The sequence below is a fragment of the Solanum stenotomum genome, chromosome 10 (genome assembly GCF_019186545.1).
Source record: "Solanum stenotomum isolate F172 chromosome 10, ASM1918654v1, whole genome shotgun sequence".
NCBI lineage: Eukaryota > Viridiplantae > Streptophyta > Magnoliopsida > Solanales > Solanaceae > Solanum > Solanum stenotomum.
The window spans coordinates 708,179-728,150 of record NC_064291.1 but is presented as its reverse complement, the minus strand read 5'-3'; the positions used below and the strand labels follow the sequence as shown (position 1 = coordinate 728,150).

The 19,972-nt window shown below is 31.6% G+C and overlaps 1 protein-coding gene across 1 annotated transcript; it reads left to right on the top strand.

The window, feature by feature from the left end:
• The first annotated feature begins 2,909 nt into the window (after positions 1-2,909).
• Positions 2,910-6,100, top strand: LOC125841804 (DNA repair RAD52-like protein 1, mitochondrial). Its single transcript, XM_049520976.1, has 4 exons — positions 2,910-3,241; positions 4,874-4,911; positions 5,011-5,105; positions 5,952-6,100. Exons 1-4 carry the CDS (start codon positions 2,964-2,966, stop codon positions 6,093-6,095), a joined length of 555 nt encoding a protein of 184 aa, XP_049376933.1. The 5' UTR covers positions 2,910-2,963; the 3' UTR covers positions 6,096-6,100.
• Positions 6,101-19,972: the final 13,872 nt, after the last annotated feature.

Below are 19,972 nucleotides of genomic sequence, written 5' to 3'. Positions count from 1 at the left end.
TAGGACTGAGGAATACTGTAAAGGACATTAGGGGAAAATTGCAGCATATACAAGAGATAATGAAGGATCCATGTGCAGTAGCTCAATTTAGACAACATGAAAAGGAACTACAAATCCAATTAGAGAAATGGAGCATGATTGAAGAGAGTGCAATGCAGCAGAAATCTAGAATTCAGTGGTTGAGGTTAGGTGATGCAAACACTGCTTACTTTTATGCACACATGGAGAATAGGGTGGCTCAAAACACAATCACAAAACTCATGACTTCAGATGGTACTATAACCCAGACACAGGAAGAAATTGAACTGGAAGTGAGTACATTCTATAAAAATTTGCTTGGCAAGGCTGCCCAGATGTTGCCTAGTGTGAATGCTCAAACTATGAAGAATGGTAAGACCCTTAATAGAGAACAACAATTATTACTAGCAGCTAGAGTGACAAGAGAGGAGATGGAAATTGCACTCAAAAGTATACATGATATGAAGGCCCCGGAAATTGATAGTTTCAATGTTTTTTTCTTTAAGAAGGCTTGGACAATGGTTGGAGAGAACATCATGAATGCAGTTTTGAAGTTTTTTTATACAGGATACATGTACCAGCCAATTAACTGTACAGGTGTGACCCTTATTCCCAAGATTGCCAATCCAACTAAAATTGGGGAGTATAGACCTATTTCATGTTGCACAACATTGTACAAGATCATTTCAAAAGTGATTACCATAAGGTTGCACAAGGTGATGAGTTCTTTAGTTGATCCTAATCAATCAACTTTTGTTCCGGGGAGAGCTATAAATGACAATATTATTCTTAGCCATGAGCTAGTGAAAGGGTATAATAGGAAAGGTATTTCCAAGAGATACATGATAAAAGTTGATATGAAGAAAGCCTATGACTCAATTGAATGGAGTTTTCTGGAGCAAATATTATATGAACTGAAATTTCCAGCTAAAGTGATTAAGTGGATAATGCAATGTGTCACCACAGTATCCTATTCATTTCAGGTTAATCGAAGAATAACAAAACCATTTAAAGCTCAGAGAGGGGTTCGACAAGGGGACCCCATGTCCCCTTTTTTATTTGTATTGGCTATGGATTATCTCACCAGGAACTTAATAAGTCTACATACAACTCCTGAGTTCCATTACCATCCAAGGTGTAAGAGAGTTTTGCAGATGATTTACTGATGTTCTGTAGGGGTGATATCAAGTCTGTTAGAAGCCTATATAAGTGCTTTATGGTTTTTTCCAATGCATCAGGGCTGGTGGCAAATGTGGACAAAAGTTGTGTTTATTTTGGAGGGATAAAATATAATGTACAAGAGCAAATACTACAGAAATTCCAATTTGTGAAAGGAGAGTTCCTATTCAGGTACTTGAGAGTCCCCTTGAGTACAAAGAGAGTGTCTATTGTTCAATGTAAACCCCTTATTGACAAAATGCTGAATAGAGTCACTTGTTGGACAAATAAATTCCTCTCATATGCTGGCAGAGCTCAATTGGTGAAGAGTGTCATGTTTTCTATACAAACTTTTTGGGCACAAATATTTGCAATTCCTAAGAAGATCCTACATGCTATTGAGAGTATATGTAGAAAGTTTTTGTGGACAGGTAGGGTGGAGGCATCACAGAAAGCATTAATATCCTGGGAGAAGCTATGCTGGCCTAAAGCAAGTGGAGGTTTGAATTTTCTGAATGTGTTTATTTGGAATAATGCAGCTATTGGGAAGTTACTATGGAATCTGTGTAAGAAAAAAGATAAATTATGGGTGGAATGGATACATAGTTACTATGGGCAAAGAGGAATTTGGGGCATTCAAGCAAATCAAGTTTCGTGGCTGGTACAAAGAATTCTTAAAGCTCATAAACATCTTCAAGCTGCTGGCTACAATGAGCATAGTTTACAGCAAATGGAATAGTACTCTATTAAGAAGGTTTATGAAAAGATGAGAGGAGATAGGGAGAAAGTGGAGTGGAGAAAGTTGATATGGTCCAACTATGGTGCACCAAAGTAGTTGTTCATACTGTATTTAGCTCTAAATAAGAGGTTGTCAACGAAAGATAGAATGGCAAAATGGGGAGTAACATCTAATTTGACATGTCCCTTATGTCAAGTGGAGGATGAGGATATCGATCACCTTTTTTTTTGCATGCATGTTCACTGCTGGAATATGGAAGAAGCTGCTAGCTTGGCAAGGAATACAACGTACAGGAGGGAAGTGGCATGAAGAAGTACAATGGGCAACAACACATATGAAGAGCAACACTAGCAAAGCCAAGGTGTATAGGATGGTTATGGCAGGAACCATCTATCATGTGTGGATAGAGCGCAACAACAGAATCTTTCAGTCCAAACAGAGAAATGAGGAGTTCATGATTAGACACATCATTAGAGATGTACATGGAAGAGGATCCCATTATGGGAAGATAGGCAACAGACTTCAAGAACTCAATGTATACCCTTAGGAGAGAAGTTGTGAAATAGAGTGTGATGTTTCAGCAAGTCTTGGAGCATGTATGTCCAAATCTGCTGTTTTTTTTTTCCAGTGTGTAATGTTCAATTTGGTAAATAAAATTTTAATTATCAAAAAAAAAAAAAGGTAAATAATTAATATTTGTATAATATAATACGAAGTATATAAAAAAAATTGTAATTAATGTAACTTTTATTAACTAGAGTATCTGGTAGTTAATAATTGTTTGTTTTTTATTATTCTTATAAAGTAACGATGAAAATTCTCGATTTATGTAACATAGATTTGATGAATGATTTTATCGTTATTGTATCTAATATGAATTATTATAATTGTTTAAATTAAAAACGAAATAGTTTAGCTATGTTTTTGAACCTTTTCTAATTCTTTTTGAAAATGTAGAACTTTGGTTGCCATTTTTTCCTCCTATAAATAAACCCTTTTTTCAAGGCAGAAATGGAGGGTTTTTGAGTGAAGTTGAAGGGGAAAAGCCATGGCGTTTTCTTCATTGCGTTCAACTTCTTCTTCTGTGTTGAATAGACTCCGATTGTGCCAGCGCTCCATCTCTGCTAAGGCTTCTTCTTCTCCGAAAGACAAAGACAGAGACAGAGAGAGATTGATATTTGATTCAGAAAGGGAAACGGCGGACCTAACTTCAGGAATCAGCAGACCACTTTCTGATATACTGAAAGAGCTGAACAAGAAAGTTCCAGATTCACTCATCAAGTTTCGCCATGAACCTAATGGATTCTCCATCAAATACATACCATGGTGATCTGACTGCTCTGCCCTTCTCTTTTTACTTGTGGATTACACTGGATATGTTGTTGTTGTTTTTGTGCTTACTCTTCTGCATTTGATTAGTTGTGCTTGAATTGCTTATAAAGATTATACCTTTTGGGGTGAGTTTTGTGGTTTTTGATTGATGACATAACTCACCTCCAACATGTGTTCTATCTTGTTTATATTCTGCATTTTAGAGTGAAGAGTGAAATAAACACCTAAAGTATCCTAGTTTTTCGAGTTTTATACCTGAAGTATCATGTGTGTGAGTTTACTACTTGAACTATTATCAACTATTTATCAAAACACAACTCAATCATCGATTGCTTACTTTTCCTACTTGAGATATCACCATAGTTCAGGTAGGTGAAGTGAGCAATTGATAGTTGAGGTGTGTTTTTGATAAATAGTTGGTGATGGTAAACTCATAAACCTAATAGTTCATGTATGAGACTCAAAAGACCAGGATAAGCTCCACGTTATGCAATTGGGGATGCTCCCATTATTGGCTATAAGCTCTTTTAACTTACTGTGATTGCCGCACTTCCAACAAGCTACTAATTTTCTTAAGTAACATCAAAGATATGCCCATTATGCTAAAGGAAAGTTCCCAGCACTGTCTTGAGAATCTGCAATGCAAGAAAAGGTATTATCTTGTTTCCTCCTCTGAATTGCAAAAATAGCATTTACTACACAAGGAAAAACCTCACCTTTGTACTTGTGTTTGGCAAGCATCCCTAGTTGCTAGCCAAACAATAAACTATCCCTAGTTGCTAGCCAAGCAAAAAACTTACCTTCATAGGTACTTTGGTTTTTCAAATAATCTTCTAGGGACAATTAGGATTTCCCTGATTAAACCGTTGCAACAACATCTCTGTAACAGTTATTGACTGAAAATAATGTATGCCTACTGAACATGAATTCAGTTGTTGAAGAACTACTAAAGGTAGGTCGTTAATAAAGTTTGAGAATTCTCTGATGTTTCTAGCTTCTCCCATTTTTTTCTTCCATACACCTATTATGTTGAAATCTCCTCCAACAGCCCATGGTAGTGAAACAATTCCACTGATAGCAGCAAGTTCTTTCCATAAGTACTTCCTCAGTTTCCTATCACAGGGGCCATAGACCCGACCCCTGTGAAAGCATATTGTAACCCACTGTTAATCTCCTCCAGGAAGCAAATCATTATCCTTTGCAGACATCCCAAATGTACATATTTAAACTCAAAAATATCATCAAAATACTATCATTTTATTGTATACTTACTTTTATACTCAACCACACAAGGAAAATGAACATTAAAATGACATTCCAAAATAAATCATTGGGTATGTTGTTGTTGTTGTTGTACATCATCCTCCATAACAAATGCACCCAAAGTATCAACTCTGAGTGGCCAACTTCGTTGCTCGGTTGATTTTGAAATATGTTAGCATTTAGTGCATTTGTGAAAGTGTAGAACGGTGTTTTTTCTTCTTTTTATATTGGTGCGGGCCTTCATCATTTCTTCACCCGACATATTAACACTTTGCCTGAATAGGGTGTTCTGCATTTTGTTTATGTTGCTTTTACAATATAAAAACAATCGACTTATTTTTTATGACTTCTGAATCTTTGCAGGCATATTGTGAATAGGATTATGAATTTACATGCTCCAGGTATGTCAAAGATCTTTTTTATTTATTTTCCCTTTTTCTGCGAATGAAACTACTTTTACTTTAGTCAGCCAGTTGACAGTCAAAATTGTTGCCAATTAGAATGGTCTGGCGAAGTTCGAAGCATCACCTACTCATCTGATGGAAAGTCAGTTTCAGTTGTTTATCGTGTGACAATATATGGGACTGATGCAGAGGTATTGCTATCTTTGTAACTTATGCTTGACAGATTGTTTCTATTATTAAGTTGTTTATCTTGTGACAATATATGGGACTGATGCAGAGGTATTGCTATCTTTGTAACTTATGCTTGACAGATTGTTTCTATTATTAAGTTGTTTATCGTGTGACAATAAATGGGACTGATGCAGAGGTATTGCTATCTTTGTAACTTATGCTTGACACATTGTTTCTATTAAGTTGTTTATTTTGTGACAGTATATGCCTGCTCTTGATCTGTGATATTTTTCTGAGCAACCAAATACTGTTCTTCATGAGTTGCTGCCTTTTAACTTGAGAAGACCTACCTAAAAAGCCACAGATAGACTCTTTAACCGACTTTAAAGCTATGAAATGTCCAATGATTCTCATAAAGTTTGTTTCCGCATCTAAGCACTTCATTCGGTGTAAGTATTTATTCTTCAAGTTACTTAACAGACAACTTTTTTCTGAGTGTAAGGAAGAACATCGCTTAGTTGTCTATCACTTACTATCTTCGAAAAATGATGTAATGAATTAGTCAATGTGAGCACAAGCTGACGCTTATGATTCACTGTGTTGTCCTTTTGCTTTGAACAATCTTGTAACTGATTACAAAGTTGTGATTTTCTTCTTGAATTCCTTTTCTTCGTCTATTGGGGTATGGAGCCACTGCATGTAACAACACCACATCTTACCTGTTGGAGAAAACCCATAAAATAGATGTGTATGCTTGTGCTTGTTACCTAGTTTTCTGGTTTGCTTGCATTTCATTTACATGAGAATTTTTTACATTATCAAAACTCTGATGATGATTTTTTATTTCTTTCTCTGTTTTGACTTAGATATATCGAGAATCAACTGGCACTGCTTCAGTAGATGATCCAGGTTATGGGGATCCAGAGCAGAAGGCAGAAGGTATGGCATTTCGTCGAGCTTGTGCTCGTTTTGGGCTGGGACTTCATCTTTATCATGAGGACATGTCATAGACTGGATAGGTCCAAATTTCTTTTTGGCATGAACAAAGTTCCCAATTTTGTGGTTAAAAAGATATTACCAACTAGGCAACTGTACTATGGAGTCTGGAAGATTGCTGTATTAGCTTGATCTTGTTAATTTTGTAAGCCCAAAAATGTTCTATCAATGTGGCAAGTTGATATTTACTAGGAGTAGAAACTCCAAGTGTATCTAAGCAAATATGTTACTAATGAAAAACAATGTCCCATTAGTATAATTTTAAGTATTATTTGTATGATTTAAATGGTGGTCTCAAAATTGAGTACTTGTGCAGCTTCGGCTAGAGAAGGATAAATTTGCTAAATTAGTAGGCACAAATAGCAGTTTGTATACTCTCATCATTAGCCCAATAGATATTCTGGGCCAATCCAACAAGGAGCTTAAGCTAGGAGAGAATTGGGCTTGCCAATTGCCATAAGTATCTTTAAGATAGCCAAATTAGCCCCAAAAGATCACTTGTAAGATGATATTGTAACAATTTTATTTTCAATTTATGTGGCACCGAGTTGTTAGGCATGGAGTTTAAGAAATAATAGAAGACTTTATCATGTTTTTCCAAGCTGTCCTTAATGTCACTTTAGTGCTTAATGTTAGTTGACATTTCTTCACAGTTAAGTGTTAAGTGAGACTTAGTAATGATAAAATGGGGTGGTGTCGTTGAATAGTTGCCTAATAAGGTAATGTGACATTTTTCTTGGATGGACTTAGAAAGGATGACACATAAATTGGGACGTATAGAGTATTATTTTTTGGTTAAAGATTGTAACAATTCAATACTCCAAAGTAGGGTGAATTAAGGGGTCGTTTGGTAGTGTATAAGAATAATGCAAAATAGGGTGTATTAGTAATGCATGCATTAGTAGTGCTTGTATTAGTAATGCTTGCATTAGTTATGCCTGCATTAGTTATGATGTATTAGAAATAACAAATCGTGCATAATTTCCATTAAAAAAATGTATGTTTACAAAAATACCCTTCACACTTTATTTCTTTGTACATTTCCTTTGCAACAAGATTCTTTGCTAAAACATCAAAAAAGATTTCTTTATTAAAACATTATTAACTCTTCTTCTTCTTTTCAAATATAAAATTAAATAGTTGTTACTATTGCGTCAAAATATTTTGTGGAAAGTTGGCAAAGAAATTTTTTATCAACATAATCGTCACAATAGTAAATATTTTGATTAACCTATATTGAAATAAGATTTTTTTTTTAAAAAGAAGATGTCAATTTTGCTAAGCTCAAAATTCGATCACATATCTTGCTAAGCTCAGCCTCAAATTTTTTTTGAGATAAAATGAGTACAAAAATAAAAAATAAAAACTGATGAAATGTAAGGGCGATACATGCAGCATAGACCTGAGATAATTCCTAACTGCAAAGCGGTACCCTATTAAAATCAGTATATGCACTTTATATATATTAGGAGTCTGGGCATATGCTTTAGCAACCACAAATCCTATTTCCTAGTGCAATTGAAATACAAAAAGGTATTACCAACAATCAAATTTATAAATAATGGAGATGTTTTTTTAAAAGGTATAGTAGCCACAGAGAAAATGACAAGTTTCTAAAACACTGTACAGTGGAAAATGGAGATATTTTTTTAAAAAGCTTTGAGGGTAGTTTTGTAATTATATAATCTAATGCAAGTGTTAAAATGCAATGTATTACTAATACCTAGGATTTTGTGGTATTAGTAATACACAACTTAATACACAATATAGTGTATAACTAATGCTTGCATTAGTTGTACATGACATAAAAAAGTGTACCAAACAAGGTATTACTAATACACACATCTAATGCATGCATTATTTTTCCTAATACACTCTACCAAACGACTTAAGAGAATAAATCTCACAAGGGATGATCTTGAACTTTTCTCTCTTTTTTCTTTCAAAAAAAATGTTTTTTGTTCTTCACTAGACATACATTAGATTTGTCTCTTAGGAGCATTTATATGTAAGCGAGTGAAATATTGTAAGAGTGGAATAGGGTTGAGAGTGGGAGTTCCAGGGTGAAATGGTCTAGAGATGGTGTTGGGAATGTTGGATGGTGGGAAAGAGAATAAAGAACTTTAAAATTACTTCTGAAACTTGTTTTTGCTATTTCCATAAGGAAACTTATTTTCCTCATTTTTTAAGGAGCTCGACCAACCAGACAAGGAAAATTTTTAAAAATAATTTTCAGAAAATATTTTGTACTATACGAAACACACCCTCAAAAAATCCAAAAATAGGCCATCAAGAGCTTGTTGGGCCAATGTGTATGCTAATGTTGGCCCATCTTAGTTGGCTCTACCAAATGGTAAAAACTACTATTTAAGAAATAGTCATTTAAGGCGAAAATAACATTTACACAAAAATATCTTTAAATTATGTAAAATAAAATAAAATTTGAAGTATTGTTATTTCGAGTAATATATATTGTCCAAAAAGGACCAAAAAATTTATGCAATAAAGGAGCATTGATATTTTAGGTCCTTAGCATACCACGTTTGATTTGTAAGGCTTGGCTTGTATTTAAAGAGAGTGACCTTTTGGAGAAATGTCTCCATATATGTATTTATAATATATCCAAAAGTCTGACATATATGTGTGACAAAAAGTTGCTAACGTCTAAAAATCTATCATTTTCTAAGTGAAACATTAAAGGTACACATCATTCATCAATTCCATTTCACTCATCCTTTCTTAATTTACCATGTTATATCTTATAGCTAGTTTAATGTAGTCCTTCATTTTTGTTTTCTTTTTCGTGAAATTTTTTCAGTAGAGCATATGATGTCAATGGCCTCAATATATTTAGAAATTACTTTCTACTTTAGTTACATCAAACCTAAATGATAAGTATAGAAAGGAAGATTCTTTATGATCGATCGAGGAGCTAGATTTATAACGATATTATAATATTGAAATAATAATAATAATAATAATAATAATAATAATAATAATAATAATAATAATAATGTAGAGAGAAAAGAGACTGTATTTGTATTATTGATGTGATTCTAGTAGTACGATTATACTTCTCTGGGAGTTGTGGACTTAGAGCCTGTTTGACCAATCTACTAAAAATCGCTTATTTTGAGAAATATTTTTATTAAGATAGTTTTTTAGAAAAGTACTTTTAAAAAACAAGCAATATCATGGTTGACTAATTCATTTAAAAATGTTTGATAATTGCAACAAGTATATGAAGCAATTGTCTTTTTGTTTTATCATTTAAATGTATGATTGAAATATTAATAAAAGGAAATGAGTTGTTATACGTAGTAACCTCACAAGTTGTTTATAAGAGGGATATTTGTGTCAAGATTCTTTTTCGCTTCAATTTTTATTATTGTTAAGAAATAATTATTTTTTCTTCTACTTAAAAGTATTTTTACTTATTTTTCGAACATTTCAAATTTTAGAAAAAATAATCCCCCTCCTCTCCCGAAAAAACATTTTAATTTTCTTTGATGATCATAGAATGTGTAGCCTAATACACAAATTGACAATCACTATACATTGGATAGTGGTTATCGATGTGTGTTATTTATTAGGAGTAATATAAGTAATAATTGATATTACTTTCAAATATAAAAGTTAATGATGCAATTATCAAATGTAAACGTTAATCACGTGAATTATTATCATTTAATGAAGTTGATGAACAATATTTATAGTATTCAGTATTCACACGAGATACTTACTATATATCATAAAAGAGAAAATACATGATTACCCCATCTCATCGATCGTATACCCTTTTTTAAGTAGATATCTAAAGATTGTGAGGGTCCTATTATCCCATGAAACCATTTTCAATAACTATAAACTTAAAGTTTGCGTGATTTTTTTTCATTCACGCGCCTCCAATACGTGAAATTACACATGATCTGAGAATGGAATAAAATGGTGTATTTATAATTGTTAGAAATATTTTTGTGGGATAATATGACCCCCACAAACTTTTAATGTCTACTTAAAAAAAGGGTATAAATTCGATGGGGCAAAGTTTCTTCTACATATAGTTTTTGTGTTTATATTTTGTTCACAACGTACGACTAGACATCTAGCTATAAAAGATAATTAACAATAATTGTATGCTTTGTTAAATTCACTAATAAACTCATTTATTTTTATATATTTAATAAGAGTTAAAATCATGTGTCTTCTTTTACATCAAAAGATTGAAGAATACATGTAAAGTCCCTCATATCTTCTTCTAAGCGAAGTATAGAGTGCAATAATGCTATATAATTATAATCTTATAGTGGTGATTATAAATGACACGAGACAATCCTGATCGATGTAATAAAAGTGAATAATCAATGATAATGGTAAAACGTTCTGAACAATCGACTCATTTATTAAATAGAGTCTCACGAAATCTTTCCTCTTTAATTTGTCTTCAATTACATCAGAACATGACTTGTAAATTTTATTATGACTGTCTCTTATCGGTTGTCCCTTAATTTCATTATCAAGAAGTATATTCACGGCTTATTGTACTAATTTTTGTGACACATTACTCATTCTCCTAATGTGGATCTACTTGTTGTAAATAGATCGGTAAAAATATTGCTCCGATAGATAACTTTTATATAGAGTTTATTAATATATTATTTAAGATAAAAACAAAAAAAAAAAAAAGGGAAAAAAAGATAAGTGTCAAATCATAGTACTATACAATATAAGCACATGGTAAATTCAATATGATTAGAATTCTGAGTAGTCACTTATCTATCATCAGGATTTTTCATAAACCATGTGCCAATTTGCATATTTATTGGCCCACTATTGGATGTATGTGATCAGTTGGTCCCATACAAATAAAAAATTGTGGACATTTTTTATTTTTTTAAAAAAAGAAGTTTTTTGGGACTATAATGTTTTTAGGTAAATCATTTTTTTAAAAAAATTATTTTCCATCTAATCGTAATAATTTGTAATTAATTGTTCTCCTTGAACATTTGACGAAAAAAAAGAAGTAATAATTTGTAATTGTCATTAGTGTACATTGAGTGCATAACAAGTGTATTTATAACTATGTAAGTATGTATAATCAGTGTATGCATCAATTATAATAGATAATATAGTGATTATATATTGATCATCTACGATATACTTGCTAAAATTTATACAAATAAAAATAAAGAACATGATTATTTTTTGTTGTGAGATTTTTTAGATGTTGTGTACAGCAAAAATCTATTAGACATATGGTCAAATAAATTATTTCATTAAAGAAAAAGTAGGAGGTGTAAAAGTATTTATTCAAATAATAGAAATGCATCAATAAACTAATTTGAAAATAATGTCACAAACTAAAACGGAGGAAGTAGTATTTATTTCTTTCTCAATTCTTAAAAAATAAAAAAAATAAAAATATTGGGGTGGAAAAATCAAATTCAACCCGTCTAACTCGCTCAACCCGATTAAATTTGGGTTAGGTTAGGAATTGGGTCTTGACTCGATTGTTGTCTTAACCCATTATGATCTGCACTCAAAAGAAAAAAAACAGATATTTCTCTTCTCTCTCTTTTATTTAATATATAATACTAATATTTATATGATTTTTCATCCGATATCCGACATTTGTTTAGAGGCGCAATTAACCTAGATTTAGGATAAAAATTCTCACTTCAGGAAGGTAAATCGCTTTGTTCATAATGTAATTCTATTTTCATGCTCGAATCGAGACATCTAATTTAAAATGGAGGAACAATAATTACTCACTATAATATTTCGTTGTATATTAGAACACTGATTGTCAATTAAACCTTTTGTTTTTATTGAGAGTTTTATCTATATGTCGCAAAAACTTAATGAACTAATTTTCTCTAATTTTATAAAAAAAAAGATTCTCTTAGGTTTAAGTCATATATTTCATAGGAACTTCATCTAAGGGTATGATAAATTGAATATCTCGATTTTGATTCTAATTGAAAAATTAACCTTTTAATTGAAAATTCTTGCGCGATGTTAATCGGGTGATTGAAATCTCTTCTTTCTCAATTAGAGGTCTCGCTTCAAACCTTAAATTAGAATAAAAAGTTTACCTTTTCGTAGGGAACATTTTATCTCTTATGGGCATACTCACACTGTCTGAATTTCACTAAGTCGAATCAATGCAATTCAAAAACCAGATCGTTCAAATGAATCGAGGGGGGCCATACATGAATACAAATAAAACAGTGGGTACTATATGTTTTATGATAGAATATGTGGTATATATCATTCTAGGTCTACATTTAACGTTTATGAAAATATCAAGACAATATGTCTTATTCTTTTCTTGTTCGGGGCCCTTATTTTCTCGAATAGCATGGTCTAACCTAGAACATTATATTCGTGAGCACGAGCGTAGTCCTATTAAATTTGTCGTAAAAATTCAATGGGTTAGGTTTAGGTGATAAATATAGGTAAGATAAAATGTGCATTTGGATTAGAACTAGGCTCAATAGTGATCAATTATTTAGTATTTGTGTAAACAAGGATCGATCTGATAAAATGATTCTGATCATTTTATAACCCTTAATAAGAACTTTCAATTTTTGATTTTGAGATTGGAGAACCTTTTGATAAGAAGTGCTTAATAATAAATCATGATAGGAGGTTCCGAACATCGAATAGGTAAAAAGAATAAATTGAAATTACTCTTTCTCTAGAAACAATATGTTCATTGTCTTTTCATTTGGGGTCCAATACTTATTTTAGGTATAATGTGCAAATAAAGTTCCACATTGATATCCAAAAGAAAGAAAAAATTGTAGGGTGATCAGTGTGAACAAAGTCGGACATGGAAAGAAGAAAAGGGTGAGGCATTTTTGAGCAAATCCTGTGGGCAGTTTGGCCAAAAGTGAATGATAGCACACCATGTTAAGAGTATTTTTGAGTTTTTTAAGTTGAACCATTTGTATCAAAGCCAATGATTCGACAAACAAAAATAGGGAGCACTGATTTAGTGCCTTTACCCATTTACGAGTCAATTTTTTACCGTTACTCAGAGTTCTGAAAACACATATACAAAAAAGGAAGTTAGTGTGTCTTGGTGGCCATAAGACATAAATACTCGATTGATGTGGGTGGCACCTAGATAATCTCCAAATTAGCCCATAAATAGTGATGGATTATGTGGAACTTAGTTCGACGAAGAAATATTTGAATGTGTGAACAAAGTCCTACATTGATAGCTGAAAAGACAAAAAAGCTACATATAAGGTGTAATGATACTATAAATGGTGTGAGACCTTTTGAAAAATATAATCCGACTTGTAACAAAGCGTCCAACACCTGAGACCCGACTAACTTAGATTCAAGTTGAGAAGTCTCACTTTTAAATGAGGTAAAATGCTTTCTACCACAAAAAAAAAGATTACATTTCCATTTTCAAAGATGTGATCTCTAATTAAAAATAAAAAGTATTTATCAATCTATCATATAACCTTTTAGTTGTAAATTTGGACACACCATAAAATCAAGTCATTTTGCTGATAATTCTTTTTAAACTATATCCAAGATAACCATAAGATTCTCTTAGGTTTAAATCATAATTCATATTATCGAAGGATGTTAGTAAAATGATTAAAGTATCTTTTGTTTTTATTGAAAGTCTTGATTTCGAATCCTAAACTAGAATGAATAATTAACTTTTTTATAGGAAACATTTGATCCTTACTTATACAGTGTGAATTTGATTAAATTGAAAATAGTAAAATTTGAAAATCGAATCATTAAATTATCATATATTTCTAGATTAAGATTACTATACTCAAAATAATTACATACTAAACAAATACCATCTCTATTCATCCTATCTAATTAAATCCAGAATGTAATATGATTTCGGATGATAAACTAAATATGGACAGTTCCAATAATTTCACTCTTTGAACAAAAGTTTATTTTTATTTTATTTTATCTATTTCATGTTTAAAGTAGAAGAAGATACATACTACAATATATTTTTTAAAAACAGAAGAGGAATTTGAAAAAAGAGATAAAACCTATTAGTCTCAAAACCATATTTTAGTACCGTTAACAAAAATATCGTATAAATTAGGCTCAATGATTATCATAAGATCAATTTTGTTGTGTTATTATTACCATATCCTTTCCATTTATCATTATTGTTGTTTCTTTTAATTCAGTTATCTTTCCTGATTTGTTATCGATATCTTATTTTCTTCAATAATTTATTCATAATTTATATAATTCGTTTCTTTTGTATTTTTCAAATGTATTCTAAAAAACATCTTTTTAAATGAAGGTTATTAAACCCCTAGCTAGCTCTTCACTTTTGAGGAATCACTCTGAGTTTGTTATTGATGTCGATGAATGTAGAGTGTTCTCCTTCCTTCTTTTCTCTCCAAGAGAACCACTATAGTGCTAGTGGCTAGGTTGGTTAATGTCAAACATGTGAAAGTCTAAAAAATAATGAGACGAATTAGGAATTCATAATGACTTCATTGACTAACTAATCATTGTTTAAGAAAGACGTTTTGCGCAGTATTTCAGATCGAAAATCTCTAGAAGTGTGTCATTAAGATATATAGATTAGGCCAACCTCAGAATTAGATGTGGTCACATTCTCGATCCCACAAGTCTTGTCCGCACTTTATTGACTAACAACTCATTGAGTAAGAAAGACGTTTTGCGCAATATTTCTGATAAAAAAATTCTAGAAGTGTGTTGTCACTGAGATAGATTAGGCCAACCTCAGAATTAGATGTGGTCACATTTTCGACACTACTAGTCTTGATGTCCGCAATGACTTCATTGACTAACGAATCATTAAGTAAGAAAGACGTTTTGTGCAGTATTTCAAGTCAAAAAACTCTAGAAGTGCGTCATTAAGTTAGATTAGGCAAACCTCAGAATTAGATATGGTCACATTTTCAACATCACTAATCTAGTCGTCCACATATTAATTACCCTCCTTTAAAGGTGAAACCCATTCAAAGATAAATTATGGTATTCAAGATCGTATAGGAAAGGTGTGGTTTCAAAGTTTATTTTTGTTTGAATTAACAAACATTTTTTTAAGGCCAAATGAAGGGGTTCCAAACAAAAAATAATTTAACTTGAATAATACATGGATATTACTAGGGCAAAAAAAAAATGGATATTACTACTAGTAGGTATTCTGTTATACTCTAATACTAGCTAGAATCCTAGGGATCCCATATTTATCCATATACATATGTTGACTACAAAATTATATGCTCAAATTTGTAATCTAGGTACTATGTTGTATGATAGGGGGTTCACTATATCATTTATTAGGTTAATTAAGTTTATGAGAATAGTGCTGCTTGTTATTCCTATTAAAAGAGCTGTAATTTTTTTCAATGATTTAGGTTTAATTGATTAACTAGAATAGGTAGATATAGGTATACTAGGTTTAGGATAACGCTCAACTATTATAGAATCAACTATATTTGGTATGCATTATGTTGATTTTCTAGCATTGAAAGATAAATTCTATTAGTCAAATATTTTTTTCTTGTAGGGGTAAATTAATTAGAAGTGAAAAAGAGTAGCATGAGTGAACCTTTTCACATTCAATTATTAATTAATTAAACGTTTGAAGGATTCAAATGTTATGGGTTGATTTGCACAAATTAATATATAGAATCTTATGGTGTCATTCTACATAATTTAACATTGTTAAGAAAAACAATGCAAAAATAATCGTTTTTTTAACGAGGGTATTGTTGGGATTATGACGACAAATCCTATCGAATCGTCGTTATCTTTTTAGCATTTGTGGCTGAAATTCTAGCGATTCAACATAATTTTCATTAGGATTTAACTTGAAATCATGACAATCATTTGTCGTTATTATTTTAATAATGAGAGGAAACAGTAAAGAGGAAAACTAATTTAGCACTTAAAGTAAATTATTTTATATATATTTGTAAGTTGCGGTGATTTAGAATTGGAGAATTGGACTTCGTGCCATCATGTAAACATGGCAATTAATGAAGGCATTCATTTTGATTGTGAATACAGTCTGACTTTCACGATTTTCTTACAATTATCAGGTTATAATTCAAGTTTTGATATATTGGTATATAGAATTAAATATTAGGTATATTGTTTGAGAGGATTATTATCAAATTTATGATATTTAAAGGAAATTAAAGTTAATTCTAGGCTTAAAATTTAGGAGGATGATATGTAGCGTATGGGTTGGCATCAAGAATTAGGAACTGGATTATAGTAATATTGGTGTTATTAAATTAGAAATCTTATCGCGATTATTTTTGTGAATAAATTGCATTGATTTGGAAGTTCAACGAAAAGGGAAGGCTCAAGTCCCGAAGTGATTGTTCGGTTATTTGAGGCAAGTGGATTTTTAAACCCTTGTTAAGTGTATGAAATTCGTGTATTTCCTTGTAATATGTGTTTGGGAGTAATGGAGATTGGTGATGGGTTACCTTGTCCATGTTGAATAATTCTAATGATGAAAAAAGGGTAATAAAAAGGTAATGTGATTAATTGTTGGTGTGTGATGTTTGAGAATGATTTGAAGGCTTATTGCTTAATTGTTGATGTTGTATTACAGTTGCATTGTTGTGAATTGTGCCTTGTTATGAAAATTGTCATCTCCTCATTATTTGTGTGAACATGTAATTTGCATAGGTTCTGAGACATGGTTGTGATAGTGTTATGTGATAAGAGGATGTACCATTTCGAGGGACATATTGCGCGCCACAATGGATACTTTATATCGAGGGACATATTGCGCGCTGCGATGGATACTATTATCGAGGGACGTATCGCGCGCCACAACGGATACTTTATATCGAGGGACGTATTGCGCGCTGCGATGGATACTATTATCGAGGGACGTGTTGCGCGCCGCGACGGATGCATGGAAAGATGCGTCCCCCATGGTTCCCAGACTGAGAGACAACGACTGTGTATCACTAGGTTAGACATGCATCACTATACTTGACATTGCATTCCATTGCAATGCACATATTTATCATTAGTGAACTTGATATTGTGTTTTGCTGATCTTATGAGTGCCTTTCTGTGGAACTTTGATTGATGAATATTGAGCTTGTTGTTGAGGATATGTAATTGTTAGAGTGTTGTTGTTGAGACATGTGCTTGTAAACTGTGAACTATTAGGTTGGGCTGATTTTATGCAAGTTGTAGTTATGGAGGTTCGGTTGGGGTGGTAAGGAGTACCCGTATTCTATTCCCTTAGCTTGTGTTTAGGAGTTTACTTGCTGAGTACCGTGTGGTTTGGTACTCACCCCTTGTTTCTACAATGTTTGTAGGTTACGAGCCTGGATTTTTGTGGTACTTGTCATTCTCTTCTTTTCCGAGGCTTCTTGGAGATTTGTGAGGTAGTTGTTTGTCATCTCAGCGGACCTTCTTACTCCTATTTATGATCTTGTTCTATTCTAGAAACAATGTCATTTGAGACTTGTGTTTTTCTTTTGAATCAATTGTTATACTTTAGAGGCTTGTACATATGACAACCAGATTTTGGGGGTATTTTTGAGTTGATTATAAAATTTCCGCATTTTATTGAAATAGTTGAGTTTTAGACTGATTTGTCTTGGTGGGATAAGACGAGTGCCATCACGTCTATTTTTGGGTCGTGACATTGGTATCCAACGGGTATAAATCTGACTGTAAAACAATGCATATTATATATTGTTGTCAGAAATTGAAACAAAAGAAATGTACATCATCCAAAAATCAAAACATGCAATTAAAAGTTAAACTGCAATAATTAATACAAGTTCTATATTTTACTTTCTCTTCAATTTATATTCCGTATTAAGTGTGATTTTTTAAAAATCATATTTAGCCTAAAACTTAAAAACTCCTTATTAAAGATTTTATGATTTCATATAATCTATATTTATCAACAAATTTCAGAATTAAATATACTTATTTCACCCATAAAATAATATTTTAGATATAGAAAAACACACCAAAAACGAGTTCAAAATTTCAGTAAAACGATTTTTTTTCTAAAAAAATCAAGTTTCAGATTAATTAAAATAAAAACGAAATCAATCTTTCAAAATATAGAATTCTTAATTCTGAAAAAATCATATTAAAAAAATAAAAAATAATATCAAAATTTAAAATAAAAAAACATCAAGAAAAGCAAAAAAGATAAATTAAAGTGAGAGAAAATTACATGTTACAATATACGGTGATATATTTATTTATTTTTTAAAAAATAAAGGCCCCAATAGTCATTAATAAATAAAAAGTATTTGAATAGAAATCAATATTTATCTTGGGAGTAATAAAATAATCAAAATAAAAAACAACTAATTAGGAGAATATCAAGGGAAAGATTTATCTTGTCAATTATAAATTACTATATTTATGGAAAATCTATTTTGAGAGTAACGTGAGGGTTGGGTGTGGGTTGACATATGATAAGTTAAAAAATCTCTTAAAAGGTGTAATAGATAATTGCAAATTGATTCTCTCTCATTAATATTATTTCTCTCACCTATTAATTATATAACATTATATAATATATATTAGTTAATAATATATAATTAATTAATTTATAAACTAAAACTAATCTGTTAATACTTGTAATTAAAATGTTATAAGTAGTAATATAAAAAAAGTAGATCTAAAAGTTGTAATATTAACCATTAAATAGATGTGTGGTGTGATTTTTTCATAGCAAAATTAGCCCCAAAAGATCACTTGTAAGATGATATTGTAACAATTTTATTTTCAATTTATGTGGCACCGTGTGGTTAGGCATCGAGGTTAAGAAATAAAAGAAGATTTTATTATGTTTTTCCAAGTTGTCCATAATGTCACTTTAGTACTTACTGTTAGTTGACGTTTCTTCACAATTAAGTGTTAAGTGAGACTTAGTAATGATAAAATGGGGGTGATGTCATTAAATATGTCACGACCCGAGCCTACACCCTGGACGTGGCCGGCACTCAAAGACCATTGCTGGTCCCCAAGCGAACCCTCATCCTGACTGACTACAAGCGGAAAACTGCTTCAAGCATACAAAGCTTAAAAACTGAAATAAAAGTTCATAAAACTTAAATACACACTTTAAGTCCAAAGAAAACTCTGTATAATAAAATATATACAACTCACCATAAAAAGGCAACTTTAGTCTTTAAAACATTTAATAAAATAAATGATACAGACTTCTCAACTATACTGACTATCTATGAAGTCTCTAACTGATAAAGATGGAAGTCTAGACAAGAAAGTAAATGGAATCTTCCGGAAGCAATGAGGCTCACCATAACTAACTCGAACTCTCGGATGTATCAACGAAGCTCCTGTTGATGATCTTGAATACCTTTGTCTGCATCATGAGAAGATGCAGGCCAAATGGCTCAGTACGTGGAATGTACGAGGGGAATTCTAAAACATAAACATAAGCTTGAAATTTGATAAAAAGGAAACATACTTGCCTCTTTTCAATCTTACTCAACTCAAGGAATACTCCAAACTACTCAAACTTACTCAACTCAGAGGTACTCAAAGATAAGATACTCAACTCCGAGATTAGATACTCAACTCAAGGATATGATATTCGACTCAAAGATATGATATTCGACTCTGGATACTCAACTCTGGATACTCAACTTTGAATACTCAACTAAATATGACTGAACTCATTTCAATATAAAGCAATTTAAAACAAGTGCAATATAAAGAAACAAACTGTTTAAAAACATGTTGTCAAATCTGTGTGTATGCAAGGATACAACATAACTCTGAAATGTATATAAAAATACAATAAACTGATGTATATAAAAATACAATAACTTCTGTGGGAGTTTCTCTAACCGACAACCATCACATAAGAGCTATAGTGATGATA

What these genes read in the sequence shown, in the direction of transcription:
- LOC125841804 (XM_049520976.1), top strand. Translation starts at nt 2,964, where the DNA reads ATGGCGTTTTCTTCATTGCGTTCAACTTCTTCTTCTGTGTTGAATAGA. An exon ending in TCCATCAAATACATACCATG is followed by an intron (nt 3,242 to 4,873) that starts GTGATCTGACTG and finishes GAATCTTTGCAG; the next exon opens with GCATATTGTGAATAGGATTA. An exon ending in TATATGGGACTGATGCAGAG is followed by an intron (nt 5,106 to 5,951) that starts GTATTGCTATCT and finishes GTTTTGACTTAG; the next exon opens with ATATATCGAGAATCAACTGG.